Source organism: Andrena cerasifolii, chromosome 9 (assembly GCF_050908995.1).
Source record: "Andrena cerasifolii isolate SP2316 chromosome 9, iyAndCera1_principal, whole genome shotgun sequence".
In the NCBI taxonomy this organism is placed as follows: Eukaryota; Metazoa; Arthropoda; class Insecta; order Hymenoptera; family Andrenidae; genus Andrena; species Andrena cerasifolii.
In genome coordinates, this window is record NC_135126.1 from 1,373,803 (window position 1) to 1,395,292 (window position 21,490).

Consider the following 21,490-nt stretch of genomic DNA (forward strand, 5'->3'; position numbering starts at 1 on the left):
ATTTTCAGTAGGTACTTATAATGGACGTCATCCAACTGTTACACACCGAATTTGATGAAGTTAAGGTAGATTATAATTGTCGAAGAAATATTTTACACGTACTTTTTTTATTGGCAAACGTCTATATTTTGGGGGCGAAATCAGTCCTCAAAGTTGGGGTGAAAAACACGTTCGCCCCAATATCTTGGAAATTATGCACAATAGAGAAATTTTTTTAGATGAAAATTATGTATTTTTTTATAACAAATCAGTCACGTATTCAGATTCAGTCAACAATTATTAGTTTCTAGTATATTATTCGATCAAATTGACGTATTACGAATGTAATTAAAAGAAAATACGTGTCAAATATGTTTTTGAGAACTATATTCTACGTAAACCTCATCTAAATCGGCGTGTAACAGTTGGGTGATGTCCCTTGTTAGTGAATGTATTTCGTATTATGTGTAGCATAGAATTTATTCTTGGACATTCCTTTCTCTAATTTGCATGCAAATTGCAAAATAAAATCTGCATTTACACGCAATTAAATTTTTAGTTTCATTAAATTCCTATATTCAGTAAATAAATGAGAAATATAACAAGATCACTATAGTGTTTAAATGTTTACATGTATTTATTGCTAGCCCACCACTTTGTGTTAATTTTTATATACATTTTATGCAAAACTAAAAATAGTTTAAGGTTTTTAACTTACAGAGTATTATAACTTTTAAGGCTACAAAGATATAAATACAACCTGCGTTTAACGCGTACAAATTTTTAAGCTAGATTACATGAAATCTGTGGCATTTTAATTTTATAAGCAGATAGATCAATGTACCTTATTGCGTTGCATAAAATATATGTAAGGTGATTTAATACTGAAAATATGTTATTTACTATTTCATTCGTTGTATAATTTCAAATAAATTCTTTCTACTTAATGCTTCGAATAAATAGCTTTTTTAAAAGTTTATACCCAGACTATTATATCACAACATATTCGTTCTAATTTACGTTAATTATTGTCAGCAAGAAAAAATTACGTTTTTGTGTAGACATTGAAGGTTTTGGTGTAACTACTAGAAAACGAATTAAGATTACTTATCAAGGCTTTATCAAGTTGAATTTTTGCAAAGTTTAAAACACAAAGAAATTCATATGATCCTATTATCGACCCATGTTCCTTATGTTAAACGGAATCAAAGTAAATGAATGTATTCTTCAAGAGTTGCTTTTCACTAAAATTTGAAAATTTACAAAACTCAAGCTACATCCGAAGTCTTAATATCAGCTGTCCTTCAGCACTTCCTTTAAAATAGAACCTGTATTTCTGGCTGGAACGAAGTCCGGGAATGTTGGAAGATTTACATTGGAAAGCAACAAAGTGGATTGCGTCGACGACGTAGAATGTTGTCTACTGTGGCCAGGTCTTGACAAAGACTACAAAAAAAAAACACACACACACACATATTAAACCATGGAATTGCGAATAAGGTACGTAAATACTGGAAATGGATGTTCTTACAGATGTTTGTATAGGCAGTGCAGGTAACTGTGGCTTAGGTTTTGATTCACTTTCTAAGAATCTCACAAATGCAGCCGACAAGGACGCCTCCTGGTCCTGAGGAATACAATTATTTATATTTCGCATGTGTCGGATATGTACAAATTCGAGATTTGTAGCAAGATGCAGAATTCTCGTGTTATGCCAACAGCTTTCGATATCTTGGTAATATTAATAATTATATCCGAATTATGAAGATTAACAATGTTTCAAGTACATCGTTATTTATAGCGATTGATCTTGGTATTTTTACATTATCCTGAATATTTCATTCACATTTCCACAAAGTGAATTATAAGGATACAATTTTGGCTATCATATCTCTTCGATATTACGAAGATTTTAGTATAACTTAATCCAAGTAATCAGTAGCGCCAGAATAGTTTCGATTTTGAATTTTTGCGCCATGCGCAACTCCACCAATTTCATATCTTGCGAAATTGTTCTAAACAATTAGTTAGAAGTGGAAGATTAGTTTACCTTATTAGGAGCAGAAGATCCGCTACTTAAACGCGGCAACCAACTATTTTGCCCGGGCGTGTTGTTCAGTCCAGCTTTCGCCTTCTCTACTTCATCAAAATCCAAAATTGTAGAGAACACTCTAAGAACCGAGGACTTATCTGGTGCTGACGAAGACAGGTAACCCAAGAACAGATTTTTAATGAGAGTTCTGGAACAAAATTAGCACTTCTTTTATAATCGCTCAGATTTAAAGTTGTAACAGGGGTACTATCATACACCGAGTACATTCGATTAATACAGGGCTGCACAAGGTGTTGTTTTCGAGCTGTCCCGTTGCTAAAGGTAGAATCAGTTAGGAGAACTGTTTTCGTAAAGAACGCGAGTGGCTGCTTTCAAGTCGTTTGGATTCGCACCTACCCTACTGCGGTTCTCCTCACTGATTCTACTCTTAGCAACGGGACAGCTCGACGCTCGGCTGGTTGCTCGCCGCTAGGCGCTGAAAACAGCATCCTGTACAGCCCTGGATTAAAGCCGGGAATCCACCGGGAAGCTAAGCTAAGCTACGCTATGCGATGCTATGTTTTAACGTAGCTCTTGGTGGAAACGGTTCCATAAGAATGTATTGAAGTTAATTTTTATAAAACGTAGCATGATATAGCATAGCATAGCATAGCATAGCATAGCATAGCATAGCATAGCTTAGCTTCCCGGTGGATTCCCGACTTAATAATTAATCTACTCACTTATCGACTTTTCCCTCTCCGCTTTGCTTCGCCTCGTCTATCCTGTGGTCAGCAGTATTCACGAGATTTGTCAATCGGTCCACTATAAGTTAATATGATAAAACATGAGAGCGATAGTGTGACAGGCAAAGAATAGTAGATACTCTAAGAGAACGAGTTATTTATATAGCAATATCGATTGAATAATATGCCTGAAAACTTAATTTAAATAGAGCCATTAACTATATTTGAGGAAGAGTTTAGTATTTTGTAATGGTTTGTTTCTGTACATGTGCATTCCAGCGTTGTAAAGTCGGCAGATTCGAAGGTCGGAAAGACATGAGCGTAAGTATAACACAAGTACTGGCTGTCCGAATGTCACACCAGTACCTGATGTAATACTCACACCCATGTCTTAATTGCTCATGCTGCATTCTTCATTTATCATGCTGTACTAGCAAACTAATTTTCACACATGCCACTAGAAGTAAAGAAGCTATATTAATATTGTAATGAGTACTTTAGTATGTTATAATATAATAATATAATTAGTATGTTACAATAATACGAGACGTTGCATTAAAATATAACAGCTTACAAGTTCGTTAAAAGTGAAATTATAAACTTCATTCTACAAATGAAGATAACTTGTAGCAAATTAATATATGATGAACAAAGAGTATTGCTGCCTACGTTGAATATAAAATCAGATATATAAAGGAGAAGAAATTCAATCGAAATTGGATAAGTAGATCGTAATAGAATAAATTGTAAAATTAATTAGAAATAAAATAAAATCGAAATATAAATTATAAATAGCAAAATGAAAGTTTTTTAACTACATGCTTTCATCCGTGTAGGATAACGGTAACGGGTGGGAAACCCCACGAGGTAATATGAGCTTTTACAATTCACACGCTCACAGTTACCGCATGAGATTACCGACTCTGGCGCTACCAAACTTTACGTATATATATGGTTTTATATATTTCCTTTTATATATTACTATTGCCTATTGCGTGTGTTACATACATATATCCCTAACACATGTCCAATTTAATGTTTTGGTCTGCCTATGAAACATTTGTTTATCAAGCTTAATAGCCAAAACTACATCCACATTATTATAGTACCTACAGCGAAAATAATATAAATACATAGCTCGCTCATAGGTTGTTCACAAATTTGTTATTCACAAATCAAAATAATTATACAATTATCTACAGATGTGATCATACACATAATTTACACAACTTAGCCGTACGGTACAGTAATATTGCAAACTCATGGTAGCTAGCATGTTTTCCCTCAAGGATCAAGAGCTAAGGCCACAATGTTACCTAATACATTACTCTTGTACATTGTGTGTGCAACAAATAATTCAGTCGTATATATTCCGTAACTAAACTAATCAGCAAATACAGAAATGTACAAGAGATTTAGTAATAATATCCATTATAGTACAAACAAAAAGTTATTAGACGGTGTGATGGAAAATAGTAATCTTACATAGGTATACGAAAGTACACAAACTTTTCATTTATTCCTTATTCTTTAGTAGTAGATTTTTTATATAAAAAATCAGGGGTTTATATTGAAAAAAAAAATGGGAGTAGATAGAACCAGCACCAGTGGCAATGCATGAGCCAACGAAGATGTGATTTAGTGTGCTAAGGCGACGGTCCAGTTCGTAGCCGAATACCAGCAAGAAACCTGGGCTACTGTGAAAATCTCAGTCTTTCCAGCTGATATTTGACTACGTCACCGGATTTTGTTTATGTGTTTGCTATTGCGGATGATTAGTCACAGGTCACACTCAAACCGATAATTATAGTGTGGGTTTCAACCATCTCACCAGTGCATAAATTATAATTAGGGTGTGCAATATCTTGCATATCGATTTACAAGCCTTCTCATAGCACCAGACTTTTCTTGCGTAATTTTGTTGGGTGTGCTCTCGTACTTTGTACATAAAAGGAATTTCAAGCAGCTCGATCTGTTTTTAGGAAATATCGATATCAACACGCTCCGTGATATACCATGGAATTTTAAGTAATTTGCAAGTAGTTAGTTATAGAAGAGTAGCAATTGCATTAAATTCTTAATCTCTAAAATATCACTTCTGCTAAACATTGTAAGTCCTTGGTAATCCACACGACACGGAGCATGTTAATACTTGTTGCAATTAATAAATTTGCATTTTCCATAGCACCATACCAGTAGTGATGCGATGAATGTGTGATTATACATTCGAGTTGATACATTAGTTAATGTCCAAAAGGGATCACGAAGTAGTTTTCATTTAGTCTAAATATGATACATTTTACGCCATAAGTTTAATTAAAATTCCAGTGCATTAAAAAGATACTCATATGAGGTATCGTTCATATGAGAATAATTCATTTATAGGTGGGCCATTCCAGGCCAAATCGATCACCTTTGTCGATCAATGTCAGGGACTCTGATGAAATTCAAATATGATGAAATATTATGGGGAGTTTAAGTCATTATAGTGCTAATTTCCAACCTGTTTAAAAAATACCCCCTGCGCCCAATTTCACATGGACTACACCATATTTCAATTTCATAAAAGTCCTCGACATCGAGCGAAATGGCAATCAACTTGGTGTGCAATGTCCAGATATAATTTAATAAACACAAATGGATACGCTTTGAAATTCAAGTGCAATAGGTAGGTGTTTAATCAAAGTTAGATTATCATAATGTGATGAAACAATGAATTATTCTCAATATGATAGCATTCAGTGTCTAGCATTACTCAATTTATGTTGCGAAGTTGAGTAATGAAGTAATATCAAGCGTCACTCTAGCTAAAAAGTGAAATTATTAAAAATATGTTTGTTTTATCATTACTCTTAACATCGTTTATAGTATAAATTGTATTAAAAAATAACACATAAACCCCGGATATTTAAAACCACACCAAGGAAGCACATACACGTATTATTTACTTACGTTTAGAAATGTAATTCTTGCAAATGATCTTATTTAATGCATTGAAAATGGAGATACCGTAGAATCCATAGGATTGCTTGAAAATTTCCGAGCATCGATTTATTTTATTTGATCAACGTATTAAAACTGTATAAAGTTCTCCTTGATAAATATTAAATAATGATTCGCAAAGTCTATTAACCGGGAAAAGATGCTGATCATGCGAAAGATAAAAGGAACAAGATGCAAGCAAAAAACAAAGTTCTATGAATATAAAATGGGGTACCTTCTTGGCTCAGTTGTTCAATTCGTTCTGTTTTTCTATCAAGCTGCTCACTCAATCTGGACGCCGCTTGTAAGCATTCTTTAGCTTCAGCTAATTGCTCCTGTTAACAGGTATAGTTTTGTATTCAAACTTCGACAAATATTTCTTCGTAACTTAATGTTTAAACATTTATGAATAAATATATAAATGTACCTTGAGGTTGGTAACATCATTGGCTAGCTCTTCTTGTTTCTTAAAAGAATCCTTCAACTTAGCTTGAAGCCTTTCCGTCGCTGCTCTGATATCATTTTCTTTATCTAACATAAAAATGAAAAAATACCTGTTACTTTCTTCTTGATTCTCATAGGCGATTCCTTAAGATGTATTATTCCAACGACTGCACAAATATTAGGAAAACTTTCTGATTGTTTCATGCGTAGGTCGCCAAGAAATTAATACGCGAATACTTGCATAGTTACCTCGCTGAAATTGTTCCAAGACGATTTGTAGATTAGTCAGAGACGCATTTTGAGAAAAGATTTTATCTTCAGCAGAGGACAACTTATTTTGTATGTCGTCCCTTTGCTGAACGATTAGCGCCATTTGCTGCTGCAACGTTTCCACCTGTTGATTGGCTCTAATGCTGACGGACGTGTACGCGGTTGAACTGCTTTTCATTTTCTCCTCTGCTTGCTGTAATCTTGCCTCTAACTCATTTCGCGCCTCCTCGGCGATCAGAGCTTCGTCCGTGTAGCTAGACTCAATTACAACCAGATGCGTCCGCAGTCTTTCCAATTCTTTCGCGGCGTTCGCCTCTTTGCCTTGGCTTTCGCTGAGCTGGTGGTACAGCATCCTGTTATTCGATTGCTCCTGGATCAGAGCTGCCTCCAATGCGTTGCACTTCTCGTTAAGAAGGGCCAGCTCTGCCGTTTGCGTGGCATGCTCTACGATTCCACACGTTTCATTGGCGCTCGATTCTTCGACGTTCCTCAAACGTCGCTGAACCACCTGCAACTCGTTCTTCATCCACAGAATCTCCGACTCTTTTTCCACCAATTCAGACGAACTTGCATCCTTCTCCGCCAGCAAGCTTTGAATCTGCGACGTTTTCTCGGTCAACAGCTGCGTCAGCCTTTGAATTTCTGCGTGGTACTGCAAGCTCTCGTTGTGCTTAATCGTGACGAGCTTGACCAGTTCGTCTCGTTCGTTCTTCACAGTGGCGAAGGCGTCTGACATTTCTGGATTATCCTTGGCCGAATGGAGCGTTGCTTTCAGAGTATCAATTTCCTCGTCTTTCTGCCTAATAAGATGAGACAAACCTTCTATCGTCTGCTTCGCCATATCAGCCGATTCTTTGTTCTTCTCAGCAGTTATCTGCAGCTTCTTTCGCGACTCAATGATTTCCTCCATTAATTTATTGTTATCACTTTTCAAGCCATCGTTTTCCCGCGTCTTCTCTTCCAAAAGTGCTACAATCTGTTGCTTTTCATTATCACAGATATTTTCATTCACACGACTTAATAATTCATTTCTCTCCGCTTGCAGAGACGCCATTTCACGCCCTAATTGTTCCAACTTAAGTTGAATCGCTTCGCATTGACTTCTCCAATTCCTATTTTCGCCTGTAAGCATCGAGACGTGCTCTTGTAAAGTGATCAATTCTTTTTCCTTCAAGCGTAAGGACTCTGCTTCGTTTACCAGTTGACTGTAATCGTCTTGCATGAAACTCAGCTTTTCGATGGTCGATTTCGAGAGTTCTAATTCGTTCCTTAATGCATCGTGCTTCTTTATCTCCTTGTGTAGATTTTCATTCTCTAATCGAAGTTCCTCAGCTTTCACGCTTGCAAGCGAAAGCTCCTTCTCCAGCTTCTTACACCTTTCCTCCGTTTCTCTTAGCCGCTCCTTAATCTCATTTAATTCCTTCTCGCCGGCCGCTACAACCTCTTTCAATTCCGCCTCTTCTTGCTCGAGCAAAGACTTCTCCGTGTTCACCAAGTCAATCTTATCATTGGACTCGTCTTGAACAGCTGTTAATTGCTCCAACAACGAGCTCTTCTCCTTCATTAAGCTTTCGTTCTCTTGATTCAACTTCGCTATGTGGTCACTCTTCAAGTCTATTTTACTGAGCGCCTCATCCAATTCTTTTCGCATGTTCAATATATCGTACTCCAAATCGTCTCTCTCGCGGGTAGCTTTATTAAGCTGCTCCTGCAGTTGCTCCAGCACGCTGTTATTCTCCTTCTCCAAACTGATTTCACGCCACCTCGAGACCTCAGCCTCCAGATCCTCATTCCTCTGCGACAGTTCTTCGTTCTCCTTCTGTATCTCACCTTTCGTGTCCCGCAGAAGCGCTAAAGTCCCTTCTAACTGTTTCGCGTTCGACGCAGACACCTTTAATTCCCGTTTCACATTCTCGAGGTCGAGCTTCAACTCCTCGATGAACTCGATGTTCTCATCCAGCCCCTTGCACTTCTCCAGGGACATCCTGAGCTGTTCCTGCGCCTCCTTCCCCGTGTTCTCCAGTAAATCCACCTTCCTTCGTAACTCGTCGTTCTCGTCCAGAGAGGCGTGCAATCTGCGATTCAGGTTCTCCACCGCGCTGTCCATCTCCTCGATGTCCTCAGGAATGTCCTCCAACCTCGTTGGTTTCCTGCATCTCGATGCGTTTCCTAAATAAGCCTGATTCTCCAGCCGTATGTCACTCGGGCCAGTTCCTCCCAATTTCGCGTTGTCTTTCCGTAATACGGCGTTCTCAGCCTGCAGACGCTTCACCTCCTCGTGCAAAGACTCTGTTTCCGATTCCAGCGAGGCGACGCGCTCCTCGCTGGCCTCCGGTATGGACGGTAAATTCAGTTTTAAGTCCTGGATCTCCAGTAACAGCGAGTCGATGTGCGTCTGCGTGTCGTCGCACTCCACCTGCAAATTCTCCTTCATCTCCGCGGCCTCCTTCAAGTCCCGCGTCAGCTCCGTCAGCTTCTTCTCCAGCACGTCCTTCTTCCATTTCACGTCGACGTACTGTTTCGCGACAGCCTCGAAAATCGTCTCCTCTGATCCTGCTTCCACGGGCGTATTCTTCAAAATGTTTCTGACCCTCTCCGCCAGTTGATCGACTTTGGATGCCTCCTTACCCTCGTCAGTCTTAGAAATCTCCGTCTGAACGAGCCTGTCTTCGTTCTCTGAGGGCGCAGTTTGCACGGAATTAGAGACAGTCTCGATCTGAATGTATTTAGTCGACTTCAGGAGCCTGTCCTCCAGCTGCACCACCTTATCCTGGGCCTGGTTGTAGTCTACGTAAAGCTGCTCGTACGCGTTCTGAAGGCACTGGTGCTTCTTCTCGATCTCCTCCTTCAGCGACAGCACTTTCTCTGCGAGTGAAAAGTGGTTGAAATGATTAACTACTGGGAGTGGAAATGCTTGGACAGTCATATGACTTAAGATACACAGAAGGTGGCCAAATTATTATACTCAAAATATTTTCGTCAATGTTTGGGATCATTTTAAAATGGAATCAATATGATTAAACAAAAATCTTAAATTGCCAATTAAAGTATCTGAAAGGAAACTTTCTTAGCTTTCCAAAACACTCATGAAAATTTGTCTACGATCATGAGTTCGCAAGTTACAGGTGTTCAAAGTGAAAAGTAGGTTTTTTGCTTTGATCGCGAATAACTCGGTCAATAAAAATCGTACAACAAAACCAAACAAAAAAAACGAAATCAAAGAGAAATGTTTGCTGTATAAGAGCTCTTCGTTGGATTTACCATTTACCATCAAGATAAAGTAATATGCCTGATAAAAGGAATATTTTGATGAAATACTAATGTAACATTTTTACTATTACTATTATTGAGCCTATTAGTAATGCAGATAAGCTAACTAAGCTTTTAGGCTCATACCCTAACTATAAAAATTCAACTTTTTTCTATATAATTAATAAAGCCCAAAACAATATTGTTAAAAAATATTTATATTAAACTATAATTATTAATGAAATTATATTTATTAATATTCTTAATACTCTAAAATTCAAAACTTTATATGCCTTTACATTAAAATATATAAACATAATTTAATCAATTTAACTAATAAAACCATTCTCCAAATTAACATTATTATTCTTATAATAACTATAAACTTTCTTCTAACCAATAAAATCCTTATATGAATATCCTTAGAAATCACAACCATATCATTTATTGGAATAACAATTATATAAAAAAATTACCACTCCAGAATCATCTATTTCATTATTTCCTTCATTAGAAGAACAATTATATTTCTAGGAATTATCATCTACCCGTCAATCAGTCCCAATATCATAATTATCATAAGAGTCATAATTAAATTAGCCATATTCCCATTCAATTTCTGATTCAATTCAATAAGAAAATCCTTAAGATACATAAATTTAGGAATCCTAATAACTCTTATAAAATTTATCCCATTAAACATCGATGACGCTTCATCTTGATAAAACAGTATTATAATGGATAAAAAAAAATTGAGTCTTAATTCAAAAACTACAAAATTCAACCATTAAAATTCGTTTTTTAAATATTTTCGCGGCCATTTTTTGCAGAGCTACCATTCCATCGCTTAAACTTACAAAATCTCAAACCTTTTTGTTTGAGTATAATAATTTGGCCACCCACTGTATTTCAGATATATTCACTTGGCAGCATTGGCGCACCCCGCGGGGAGGGGGGGGGCAAGGGACCCTGACACCCCCAAAGTAGAGGCTTTGTAAAAAGAAAACTGGATTTTATTCTTTAAATAGATTTTTATAATCACCTAATGAATTTTCTTGAATTTGCATTAAACGAAATTGCATTAAATAAATTTTTCTGAAAAAATACTTTTCTCCGTTCGAGTCTCGGCTCCTCCCAAGATTAAATCCTGAATGCGCCACTGTTTGGCAAAATCAGTGCTGGTTCGAGAAATACATAGAAAAATGTATGAAACGCGTGAAAAGGTCGTTCCTATAACGAAGGACACGGAATTCTATGCTCACCTATGGCTTCCTCGTGTTGATGGTCCAGCTCTTCGACGCTGGCGAACAGCCTTTTGTTCTCCTCCTGAAGGTCCTCGATTTTCTTGTGCAACTCCGACTCTCTGTTGCTCGACGTCCCGCCGACCAGAGCATCGTGCCGTTTCTGTAGCTCGGCGCTGACGTCGAAATTCGGCATCACCGCGACCGAGTCGTAGCCGACGGTGGTGTGCCTCTTGAATTTCTCATCGAAGTCCGATTTTTCTTGCTTGTTGGCTCCCCTCGGCTTCTCGTTCTCGGTTTCCAGAGCTTTCAGCGCGTTTCGGACTAAATCCAGCTTCTCGAGGGAGTTCAATTTGGACAGCACCGTACGGAAATCGTTGATCAGCGTCGTTTCGTCCGGCTGCATGCGTTTCGTGTTCCTCTCCGCCTCGCGACTCTGCCACCAGATATCGAGTGCTCTTATAAACCGCCCGCCCGTAAATAGACCGCGAAAATCACGGACTTTCGTTTCTCATCGGGAAACAGTTTTCGTACCTTATCCTCCATTTGTATTATACGATTCACCATGTCCTGCTTGGCCCTCAGGAACTCTGCCTTCTGGTGTCCATCGGTCAGCTCGTCCTTTAAAAAGGAATTGTTAACCTACAGTGGATACAAATGTGTTGGAAGCTGGTGTCCCGTACCAGCGCTGTTCAAACTGTTCCACCCCTTTTGTTGACTGATTTGGGAGAAAAAATGGCAAGTGCACGTTGATGGGTTTGCACGTGTACGAGCCTGTCCCGGCCAATAAGATCGCAGTGATACGGTATTGATTAAGGATAACGTGTAACAACATGTGTCGTCACGTGTATGTATGCGTGAAACGGTCGACGGCGAACGGTTAAAATTAAACGCAATTATCTCAAAACAATCGCGACGGTAATTATCCCTTTTATGTTTAGTGGGACAGCGTGCACAATGCGATTATTAGGTACACGGAGCAAAAAAAAGACTGTCAGCGAATCTAGGTTTCACCGATTCCCGAAGGACGTTTGTTCAATGGTAATCAAAGTGACGATCCTGTGATATGAAATCGGAGCGAATAATTGTATTACGTAGCTTCGTTTAGCAGTTATTGATACACCAGTTGCTTAGTTTGTACTCCACAAAGTGTCCAACAGATTGAATAATTCTGAAATTGTGTAACAGGGCTGATCTTCCGAATTTTAAGGGTTTAATAAAGGCCAGTGCTAGGAAATGGAAGAGATCATTTATGAGTGCTTATTCGTACGGTTCGGTTTCGTTAAAGCTCGATAAAAGAAATGTCACTTTACCTTTTGAACGCGTTTCAATTCGGTTTCTAGATCCCGTATCTTCACGGTGGCTTGTGCCAATTGTTCCTGCAGCTGTTTCGGGTGGTTCTGGCTTCTCGAGTTTCGATTTTTAGAAGATAGTGGGTCCCAGAAGAACACTTCGCTCTCGTCATCTTGGTTAATGTCATTCTGCAACAGAAATAGAAATGGCTACGTGTAGCGTTTCGGTAGAAGATTCTAAGGACGTTGCTAGAAAAAAGACGTCGACAGATTTTCGTTTCGTGTAGGAGTGTATCAATTACGTCATTATTTTCAGAAGATTTCGATGTCTTAAGTCCCGTTAAAGGATCCTGCAGACAAATAACTTATTTCACGTTGTACTAAAGGGTTGCAAGATATTTACAATTCAAGCGATACTAGTGGCACCTTTCTGGTGTATTCATTCCCTGTTTTATTATGTAAAGTGCTGACATAATGCCATTATACAGATACCAAGATCGTATAAAGGATAAGGACAAGGAAATTCTCGGAGACCTTGCGAAGCAGATTCCAATGGTTTCGAAATCGCAGTGTGCATTAATGCACATGCACTAGAATGCTTCAAACTTCATTGAAATAGAAATTCGTTGTGCAATTGCAATTGCTATAATCGTTTAGAAACCACGAAATAGGGTAAACTACACTAATGCTGGCACTACTGATTAAAAAGCCAAATCTTACGAAGTACAAGCTTAGAAAGTACTTTTTTACAATTTCTTAATTTTCTTTCGCTACAACATTGCTAAAGCCCAGTAGTTGAACCACACATTTTGCATCTGGCAACACCACAAAGTGGGACAGAGGACTGAGTTTTAGGCGTTTTCTTAAAATTTTGATAAGGGGTAGGTAAGTATATTTTGTCGCTTTGTAGCTAAGTAATGGATTGAAATACAGATTTACTGAGATTTAAGTGTTATAGGTATTTAATAGTGAATGAAATAGTCTGGGAAAAGGGGCTGAGTTTTAGGCGTTTCCTTAAAATTTTCATAAGGGGTAGGTAGGGAATACAATCTCGGCCATTATTTACTATCCCGGGATTGCGGGATTTTTAAAGTCTATCTCGGGATTCCGGGGCTAATTCCGGGATTGGGTAATAGAAAATTTCAGTAATTAAAATGATTTATTACGTACTAAAATTCTAAGTCTTTCTTTAAAGTAAACAAACTTATATTCCATCATTAGTCTGAAACATAAGCTAAAATCATTTTTCATAATAAAACAGTAGAACAATGAAGAATAATAACCTCTCGATAAGTAGATAATATCAGTAACCATTATGAAGATTTTTGGAAATGAGAACGAAGAAACAGCAAAGCACCTAAAGTACTCGCGCGATTTCGAAATAGCGGAAAATGAGAATATCATTATAAAAATAAATATGGTTCTGTTAGTTGTATGTGACTTAACATTGTTATTTAAATAAATCATTATTATTATTATTATTGTCCTTATTATTATGGAATGACTATGATTATTTATTCTGTTTATTTTTATATATTTTAGGTGTTCATAAAGTAATTCACATTTTTAAAAAATCCCAAAATTCTCGGGATTGCTTATATCAAATCCCGGGATTTTTGGAATCCAAAAAACAGCCGGGATCACGAGATCCCGGGGTTGTATTCCCTAAGGATAGGTAAATATATTTTGTCGCTTTATAACTAAGTAATGGATTGAAATAGAGATTTACTAACTGTTTTAGGTATTTAATAGTGAATGAAATAGTCTGTTTAAACACTTTAAACTTGGTTTTTAACTAAATATGTTTTTTTATATGACCTCAAATTTTAGGGTGCCAATGATTGTACTTTTATGCATATTTTTGTTTTTCATTGAATATTTTTAAAATAAAAGACTTAATAGGTACTCAAGATGTTTTATTTTAATGAGAAATCCACAGTCAGTGATAATAATTGAAAATTAAGATCATATCAAAACTTCACAAAAAAATATAAACATTCCAATTGGGAGTTCCGCTTAAGGTGCCAATCATTGTACAGTTTACACTATTCTGTACTTTAACATCACGAAACTTCAATAGTCAGGTCGGATGCAAGTGATGTTCGTGAGAAAGGAAGCTCGTGATTATTAGGTTATACATATAGATCCTCGGAAAATTCTGATCCAAAAGCAGTCACAGTGAAACTGTGCAAAGATACAGCTAATGATAAATGATCGATTTAAGCTTCGAAAATTTAAGCTTTTGCTATTTCAAGAAGGAGGTTATATGTAGATTCAACCCGTATGTATTTTTTTTTATGTTTGTCCCCACATAACTCCTCAGCATATGAACCGATTTTGATGATCTTTTTTTTATTACCACGATGGGTCCCATCTCGTACTGCATCAAAATTAGCCCAATATTTTGCCAGTTCTGGTTAATAAAATCTATTGTCACCTAATTATTATTATTTTATGTACGTACACGCGAATCTCCTAAGCGTGTTGTGTCAATATATATATATAAAACTAAGAAATTAAAACCGACTACATAAAAATAAAAATCCACTAAAAAGTAAATAAATATTTTTTTCCCTTATTTAATCTAGGACTCTCACATTTTTTAATTTGGCGCCAGATTTACACAGTGCAAATGATGAAGCGCCAACATAAAACAATTGAGTAGTCGTAGATTAAATGAGGGGAAAAATTATTTTTTCTTTTTACTGCAGTATAATTTTTTTGAAGTCGGTTTTGATTTTTCTTTTAATTTTGTATTAAATATGAAAAAAGTGTATTTCTCTTGTGAGTAGTATAAACATGTATAATATTATTATAATATGAATAAAGGTTAATTTTCCTTGCATAACGTATTTTATAAATAACCAGTCATACTGACTAGTCTGGTAGAAATAGGTACGCATTAATTGTCGGTAGTTCTAGTGTTAAGCTCCTAATAAACTCATCAAATCTCATTCCACTGTAACTTTTACCCGCATCAGAATCTCAAACCGATAAACCGAAATTCGTTCAATGTCTCATCGATTTGGTAACAATATTTCATGACTAACAAGGGAACATCCCGAGCCCGGAAATTCAAAAAATTCTGAAACTCTGTGAATATGTAGGGAATTTCCTCCTCATTACAACGCAATTTTTGTTTGTTGCCCAAATTCACTCTAAGGGGGTGAAATTAACCCCTGAAAATCCGGTTATTTTCCGATTTTGTGTTATAACTCGTGAACTGTAAAATATTTTTTTTTTACCAAATGATAGATCTAATTAAAAGAAGTAACTTTTGTCTTGAAACTTTTTTCCTATCTCTTACAGATTGCGAGTTACAAAGTAAAATCGCAAAATAGCCGAATTTTCAGGGGTTAATTCCACTCGCTTAGAGTGAATTTGGGCAGCAAACAAAAATTGCGCTGTAATCAAGAGAAAATCCCCTATACATATATTCGCAAAGTTTCAGAATTTTTGGAATTTTCGGCTTCGGGATCTTCCCTTGTAAGTAGCCTAGCATCATCGCTAACGGGACCTCGTGGGCGATTTCGCGGCTAAAATCATGAATGGTGAGGATGGGTGGCCCAGTAGCGATCCGCGGTCGAATCGCACGCGCGTCGTGTCCACGATACTCGTTCCTTCGGCGACGGATCCAAGCAGGATGCGAGCAACGGGCAACCGTATGATTAGTAACTTTAGTATTGTTACGCACGTTTACATAAGAGCCTTGTGTTGCGAGTAGTGCGCCTAGTATGGCGCTGCCTCGACCGCACGCTCACGCAAAAATGGCGAAAAAGGACGGGGCAGGTGGGGAGGACTTATGCAATCCAAATTATAACTGGCTGCAGTCATCGGGGAGGAGAAAGAAAATGTATTGAAGCCAGCGCTCCGTCGCCTGTGCATATTCGGTTTTCAAATTGCCCGTGCACGGTGGAAAGGATGTCAAGATTTTTTACGGCGAATTGAGACCTTTGTAAAAGCCTTGTCATTTCATAGGAATTGCCTGTATTATGCAACCCATCTCGCGCACTCTCACGTGTTCCGCGCGTTCTTTCGTCCGTTGTTTTTTCATCCACGCAACGGCCGCTCGAATTGGAACGACAACTCAATTCAATGCGATTCGCGCGTCGCTTCGGAACGGGGGCAAATTGGATTCGTATCGATACTACGGCTGGCCGAATTGTAACGAGCAGCTCACGTCGAATTCCCGCGAAATTACGCCGCTGAAATGTGTACGTAGGAAATGATTGAAAATACTTCGTCGGGCTTGGAAATTCACCTATTTCTCGTACCTATAACTTTTATCCTTTGGCTTTCATTGAGGACCTTGCAGCAGGAGGGGTGGGTGCAGCTCTATTTTGGAGAGTTTTTGAGATATGACGTGTAATATATCATTGCGGACATGATTTTTCTGTACAATATTATAAATGACCACATAAAGTTGCTTGCCTTACAAGGGAAGAACCCGAAAATTAAAAAAATTCTGAAACTTTGTGAATATGTAGGGGATTTCTTCCTGCTTACAACGCAATTTTTGTTTGCTGCCCAAATTCACTTAAAGGGGGTGAAATTAACCCCTGAAAATTCGGCTATTTTCCGATTTTGTGTTATAACTCCCGAACTGTAAGAGATAGAAAAAAAGTTTCAAGACAAAAGTTACTTATTTTAATTTGATCTATCATTTGGTGAATAAATTACTTTACAGTTCGCGAGTTATAACAGAAACTCGGAAAATAACCGGATTTTCGGGGGTAAATTACACCCCCTTAGAGTGAATTTAGGCAGCAAACAAAAATTGCGTTGTAATCGGGAGGAAATTTCCTACATATTCACAAAGTTTCAGAATTTTTTGAATTTCCGGCTTCGGGATGTTCCCTCGTGAGCTGCAAATGGCTGCTAAGAACCGATGCGCAAGTGATGTGCGCAATATCCTAACCTGTCAGCTGGCCAGAAAACTAACCTCAAAAAAATGAAAAATCTGCCACAGTTTTTGACAACCACGGTGCAAAAAAGCCAGAAGCTGCCGTGCTAAACATGTCATTCCAGCGCAAGGGGTTGATATTTATCTATATCCTTAAATAAAGTTCTTATTTTGTTGCATCTCACTTTGCCCCGGATAGGAGTTCACTTTACCCCATACATGGGGTAAAGTGATACCACTTGCATAATTTTTTTCAAGTTGAATTTTAATATACTCTAAGTTTATTTTAAGTATTGCTATTCGTCATTTATTAACAGTAATGTTTAAATTATATTATAAATCTATTTCCACGCATTTTTATTGAAAGGAATAAATTTTATTCGACTTCAAACTATTTCGGGCTCACTTTACCCCGGTTTCCCCTACACTCGCGAGAAGTTCGCCATACCTGTTCCAAATTTCATTAAACTTGACCATTGGGTACAAAACCATTGGGTATAATACCCCGGTCACTTTTCCTCGAATATGTACTCAGTGGAAAATTAATTCTTTAATAATGTTAGGATTAATGTTTTCGCAAATGCGTGTACGTGTATGTTTATAAGCTTGTTTTAAACACGCAGAAAAAATTTGGAGTTAAAATAACACATTTATGACTCATTCATCCGAAAAGCTAAATGGAAAAGAAAAGCAAACGGAAGTCTCCAAAAATTAATTTCTAATTTTTTAAATGAATTTACATTTTTCGATATCTGATTGTGCTTAATTATCATTCTTATATTACATAGATTTATTATGTCACCGAAATTTGTAAATATATTCTATTGTTAAAGAACAAATTAAGGAAGCTCATTTTACCCCCAGGTTCACTTCACCCCGGTCTCCCCTACCTAATATTGGATGTGTGTTAATGCAGATGAAAGTAGAAATGAAAGGCGATATTATTAGTTTGTGCCGTTAGAAATTGTAAAGACTCTTTCCATGTACAACGTTTCATCAGATTCGTCAGTTCTTTGAGTAGCATCGTATTAATAAATATTTAACGAGTGCAGCTTGTAAAGCGGGTCAATGTTCAAAGGAGAAGTTACACGCATTCCAAAAGAATTGTTCCGAAAACGTGGAAACCGCATTGTGCTGGAATCAATAGAGAAGTAGCTTTCTGTTCGTCGATCGATGCCAAAGTCCATCGTCACGCATTACCATAATTCTATACAAATTATTCAATGAACCGTTACGGTAGTCACGTATCACCCTGACAAAGGACTACAAAACAGTTTTTAATCTGCCATAAGTTTCAATCGCCCAGGGAGATTCACCTTTCGACCGGTCTTCATGGTGTCCAAAGTTCTTTCATCTAAAAGTCAATTCACAGCGTACGATTCCCTTTTTTTTCACCCGCATAATATAGAAAGCCACAACTGTGCCCTGGCGATGCTTCAACGCATATTCCAATTTTTTTGACTGTATGCTTCCTCTCGTAAAAAAAACCTTGCGTTTGCTTCAATGTTACTGTTAAGCTGAACACACTTCACGCAAGATAGACACAAAAATTCAAAGAATGAAAAGGGACTTTTTATGGATCTAATCATCTCTTATAATATTACCTAAAGAAAGCAATTTTCTAAATGGGAATTCGATAAAGCCCTTCGTTAGCCTATGAAGTCCGCGAAAGCTTGGGACGTAAAATCAAGATGCAAATGTTTTCGTTGTTTTTTCACCGAGGCTACCTGAAAACGGCCAACAAACTGTATGTCGATTCCTTGAGGATTGCATGCGTTGAGCGATTCGGGGAGACACCGTTGCATATTATCAATTCAAGTCTTTCAGATATACGGCTGATACCCAAAAGCTTCAGGCCGGTCGATGCACACTGTCCAAATGCTAATCGATGTCACGCGTTATGCATTCGTCTTACCCAGATCAATCCTGGTGGAGCTAGGGTCCTTTCGCCTCGGACTTCGATGGTCCGACTCTTAAAATCAGAGTTAGGAGCGATGGGGCCGCAGTGATGGAGGGGGAAACACCTAGAGGAGCGGTGGTAATGTGTGCGTGACAGACGCAGGCGCAGTTCATGCACACATAACCACCACTCCTGTAGGTGTTTCCCCCTCCTTTTATTGCGGCCCCATCGCTCCTAACTCTGCTTAAAATGCACGCGATCATTGAGAAGAGATTCGGAAAGACTCCTTAATTTCACTTCGATATGCATCTATGTATTTTTCCTGCGTGCACCTCTTAAACCTTGACCCCCGAGAGGTTTGACTGCATTGGGCCAGTTTTGAGATTTCGACCGATAATTTCACTTATACGGAATGTAGAAGAAGCTTTTGTCAGTGGCGGATTTCACGGGCGGTCGATGAGCAGCTGCCGCCTGGTCCCTTCCCAAAAAGCCACCCGGGGGCCCATCTTAAAAAAATAATTATGATTTTACCCGAACACTATAATTTTTTTTCTGCAATATTACTTAGCCCGATTTTAGTAAAGTACCTACCCCTTCATTTTCCTGAAAAATGGGCCCCTCGAAACGTTTGCCGCCTTCGACTTTTTCCTTAAATGCCCCACTGGTTTTTATATTAAGGGGCGGTTCCGGTTTAAAAATCAATTTCTTTTATTTCATTTTTCGAAATTTTTTGAAAGTCGCAAAATTCCCGAAGTTATACGCATTTGAGTAACGGCAAATGCATGGGTAACCCCCGGCCACTCGGCACTCACGTAAAACTTTAAACGCGTTTTTCTCGAAGCAGTGTTCTTAAAATCGGTGGAACCTGTATCTCGAAAAGTTATTATCTGATTCGACTGACACTTTTTTTATTTTGAAGAATATACTCCTGGCTGGTGGACAAGCCAGTAGAATTTTAAAAAGATTGGAAATTTGTAATTTTAAAAGGTATTGAAAGGACGAAAAATATAGGAAAAAAGTGATTTCGAACTTCAAGTGTCGTTATTTTCTCCAGAAATGTAATTTTTTTGTCATTTTTACTGCTTAGTCCACGAGCGAATTTCATGCACTTTCATAATCTGGCATTATTTTTTATTTCACACCAATAGTTTAGGTGCTCCAGGTTCCACCGACTTGGATGAATTTTTTAACGCCTCGACTTTAACAACTCTCCAATGCCGTCTGTAAGGATTAATTATAAAACAAAAAATATATTTATGTAACTCAAGACATCCTTAATACAATGCAAAAAGTCCCATTAAATTATATATAGTAGTTTTCCTTTAATTAATTCCTAAAGATCACGTATTTTTTTGGATTCTAGACCGGAACAGCCCCTTAACCCGGCGGAAGACGCACCCCATATTGTAACAGTGGTTGTCGCTACCGGGTCAAAAATACCCAAAATTGAAACGTAAAAAACCACGGTTTCAGAATATATTTTTTTAACTTTGTAATTTTAATGTTAAAGTACAGTGTTTTAAGAATCAAAGAAAATTTATGAAGTATCTTAAAATCTTTATTAAAGTTCTTTAAAAAATTGTAACAAAAACTCAAACAGTCCTCATATTTTCGCAACTAGCGCCTCTGTGGTAAATTTTACCCACTAGCGCCTCACGCCGAGTTAAAGGGTTATAGTTATACCTAGTCCGGAGGCCGAAAAGAGGCGAATGTTTGTGAATTTTTTTTGAAAAAGCGGAAGCATATATTTTCATAGAACTTTTTGCACTTAAAAGAGCAACATTTAAAGAACATTTGGTAATTTTTTGTAGAAAAATATTTACGTTTATAATAAAAATACGACATACAAGAAGCCTTTTTAAAAGCGGTGAGCAAGATATCTCAAAAACTACTGCACCAATCCTTCTGAAATTTGGTGGGCTTATTTTAGATATAAAAATCTAGTGGTTGATCGAAGGATTTTTTTCAATATATACTCTCGATTTTATGAACGAAAAACGCCCGTTTTTTTTAGCAAAAATCGAAACCTTAAATTTAAACAGCCGCCATTCTGCTTTAACTTAACATTTCTGAAATTCCATACTTTTCAAAAAGTTCTTATCGGACATCGATTGTAACTTTCCTATAAATGAATATTTTTACACGCAAATATTACTGAATATTCCTGAAATGTTACTCTTTTAAATACAAACAGTTTTGTACCAATATATGCTTACACTTTTTTAAAAAAAATTCTCAAAGATGTGCTTTATTTAGGCTTCCTGACTAGGTACAACCACTTAACCTCTGGTGTTATTACGATCCGAAAGCTTTACTTTCTCCAGGAACTAATATACCAACGATAAGTAACATGCGCAGTGTGAACTGTAGGATGGGCCCAAATGGACTCCGTAACCCGTCATTCGAGGGTTGAACAAAAGCTACTGAGCTGCTTAAAGTGGGAGGATCTGGT

At 37.5% G+C, this 21,490-nt stretch overlaps 1 protein-coding gene across 2 annotated transcripts in view; it reads right to left on the bottom strand.

Moving 5' to 3' along the window:
- Positions 1–592: 592 nt before the first annotated feature.
- Positions 593–21,490, bottom strand: part of LOC143372793 (uncharacterized) — a 72,817-nt gene continuing 51,919 nt past the window's right edge. Inside the window, exons 4-13 of one of the 2 annotated variants that reach the window (XM_076819341.1) lie at positions 12,257–12,424; positions 11,478–11,564; positions 10,965–11,379; positions 6,433–9,318; positions 6,167–6,270; positions 5,975–6,074; positions 2,755–2,836; positions 2,030–2,219; positions 1,511–1,606; positions 593–1,425 (exon numbers count right to left, since the gene is read on the bottom strand). In XM_076819341.1, coding sequence (XP_076675456.1) covers positions 1,273–1,425; positions 1,511–1,606; positions 2,030–2,219; positions 2,755–2,836; positions 5,975–6,074; positions 6,167–6,270; positions 6,433–9,318; positions 10,965–11,379; positions 11,478–11,564; positions 12,257–12,424 — 4,281 coding nt within the window. In that variant the 3' untranslated portion in view covers positions 593–1,272. Of the gene's footprint in view, positions 1,426–1,510; positions 1,607–2,029; positions 2,220–2,754; positions 2,837–5,974; positions 6,075–6,166; positions 6,271–6,432; positions 9,319–10,964; positions 11,380–11,477; positions 11,586–12,256; positions 12,425–21,490 lie in introns of both variants that reach the window. The other variant, XM_076819339.1, reaches the window with a different exon arrangement.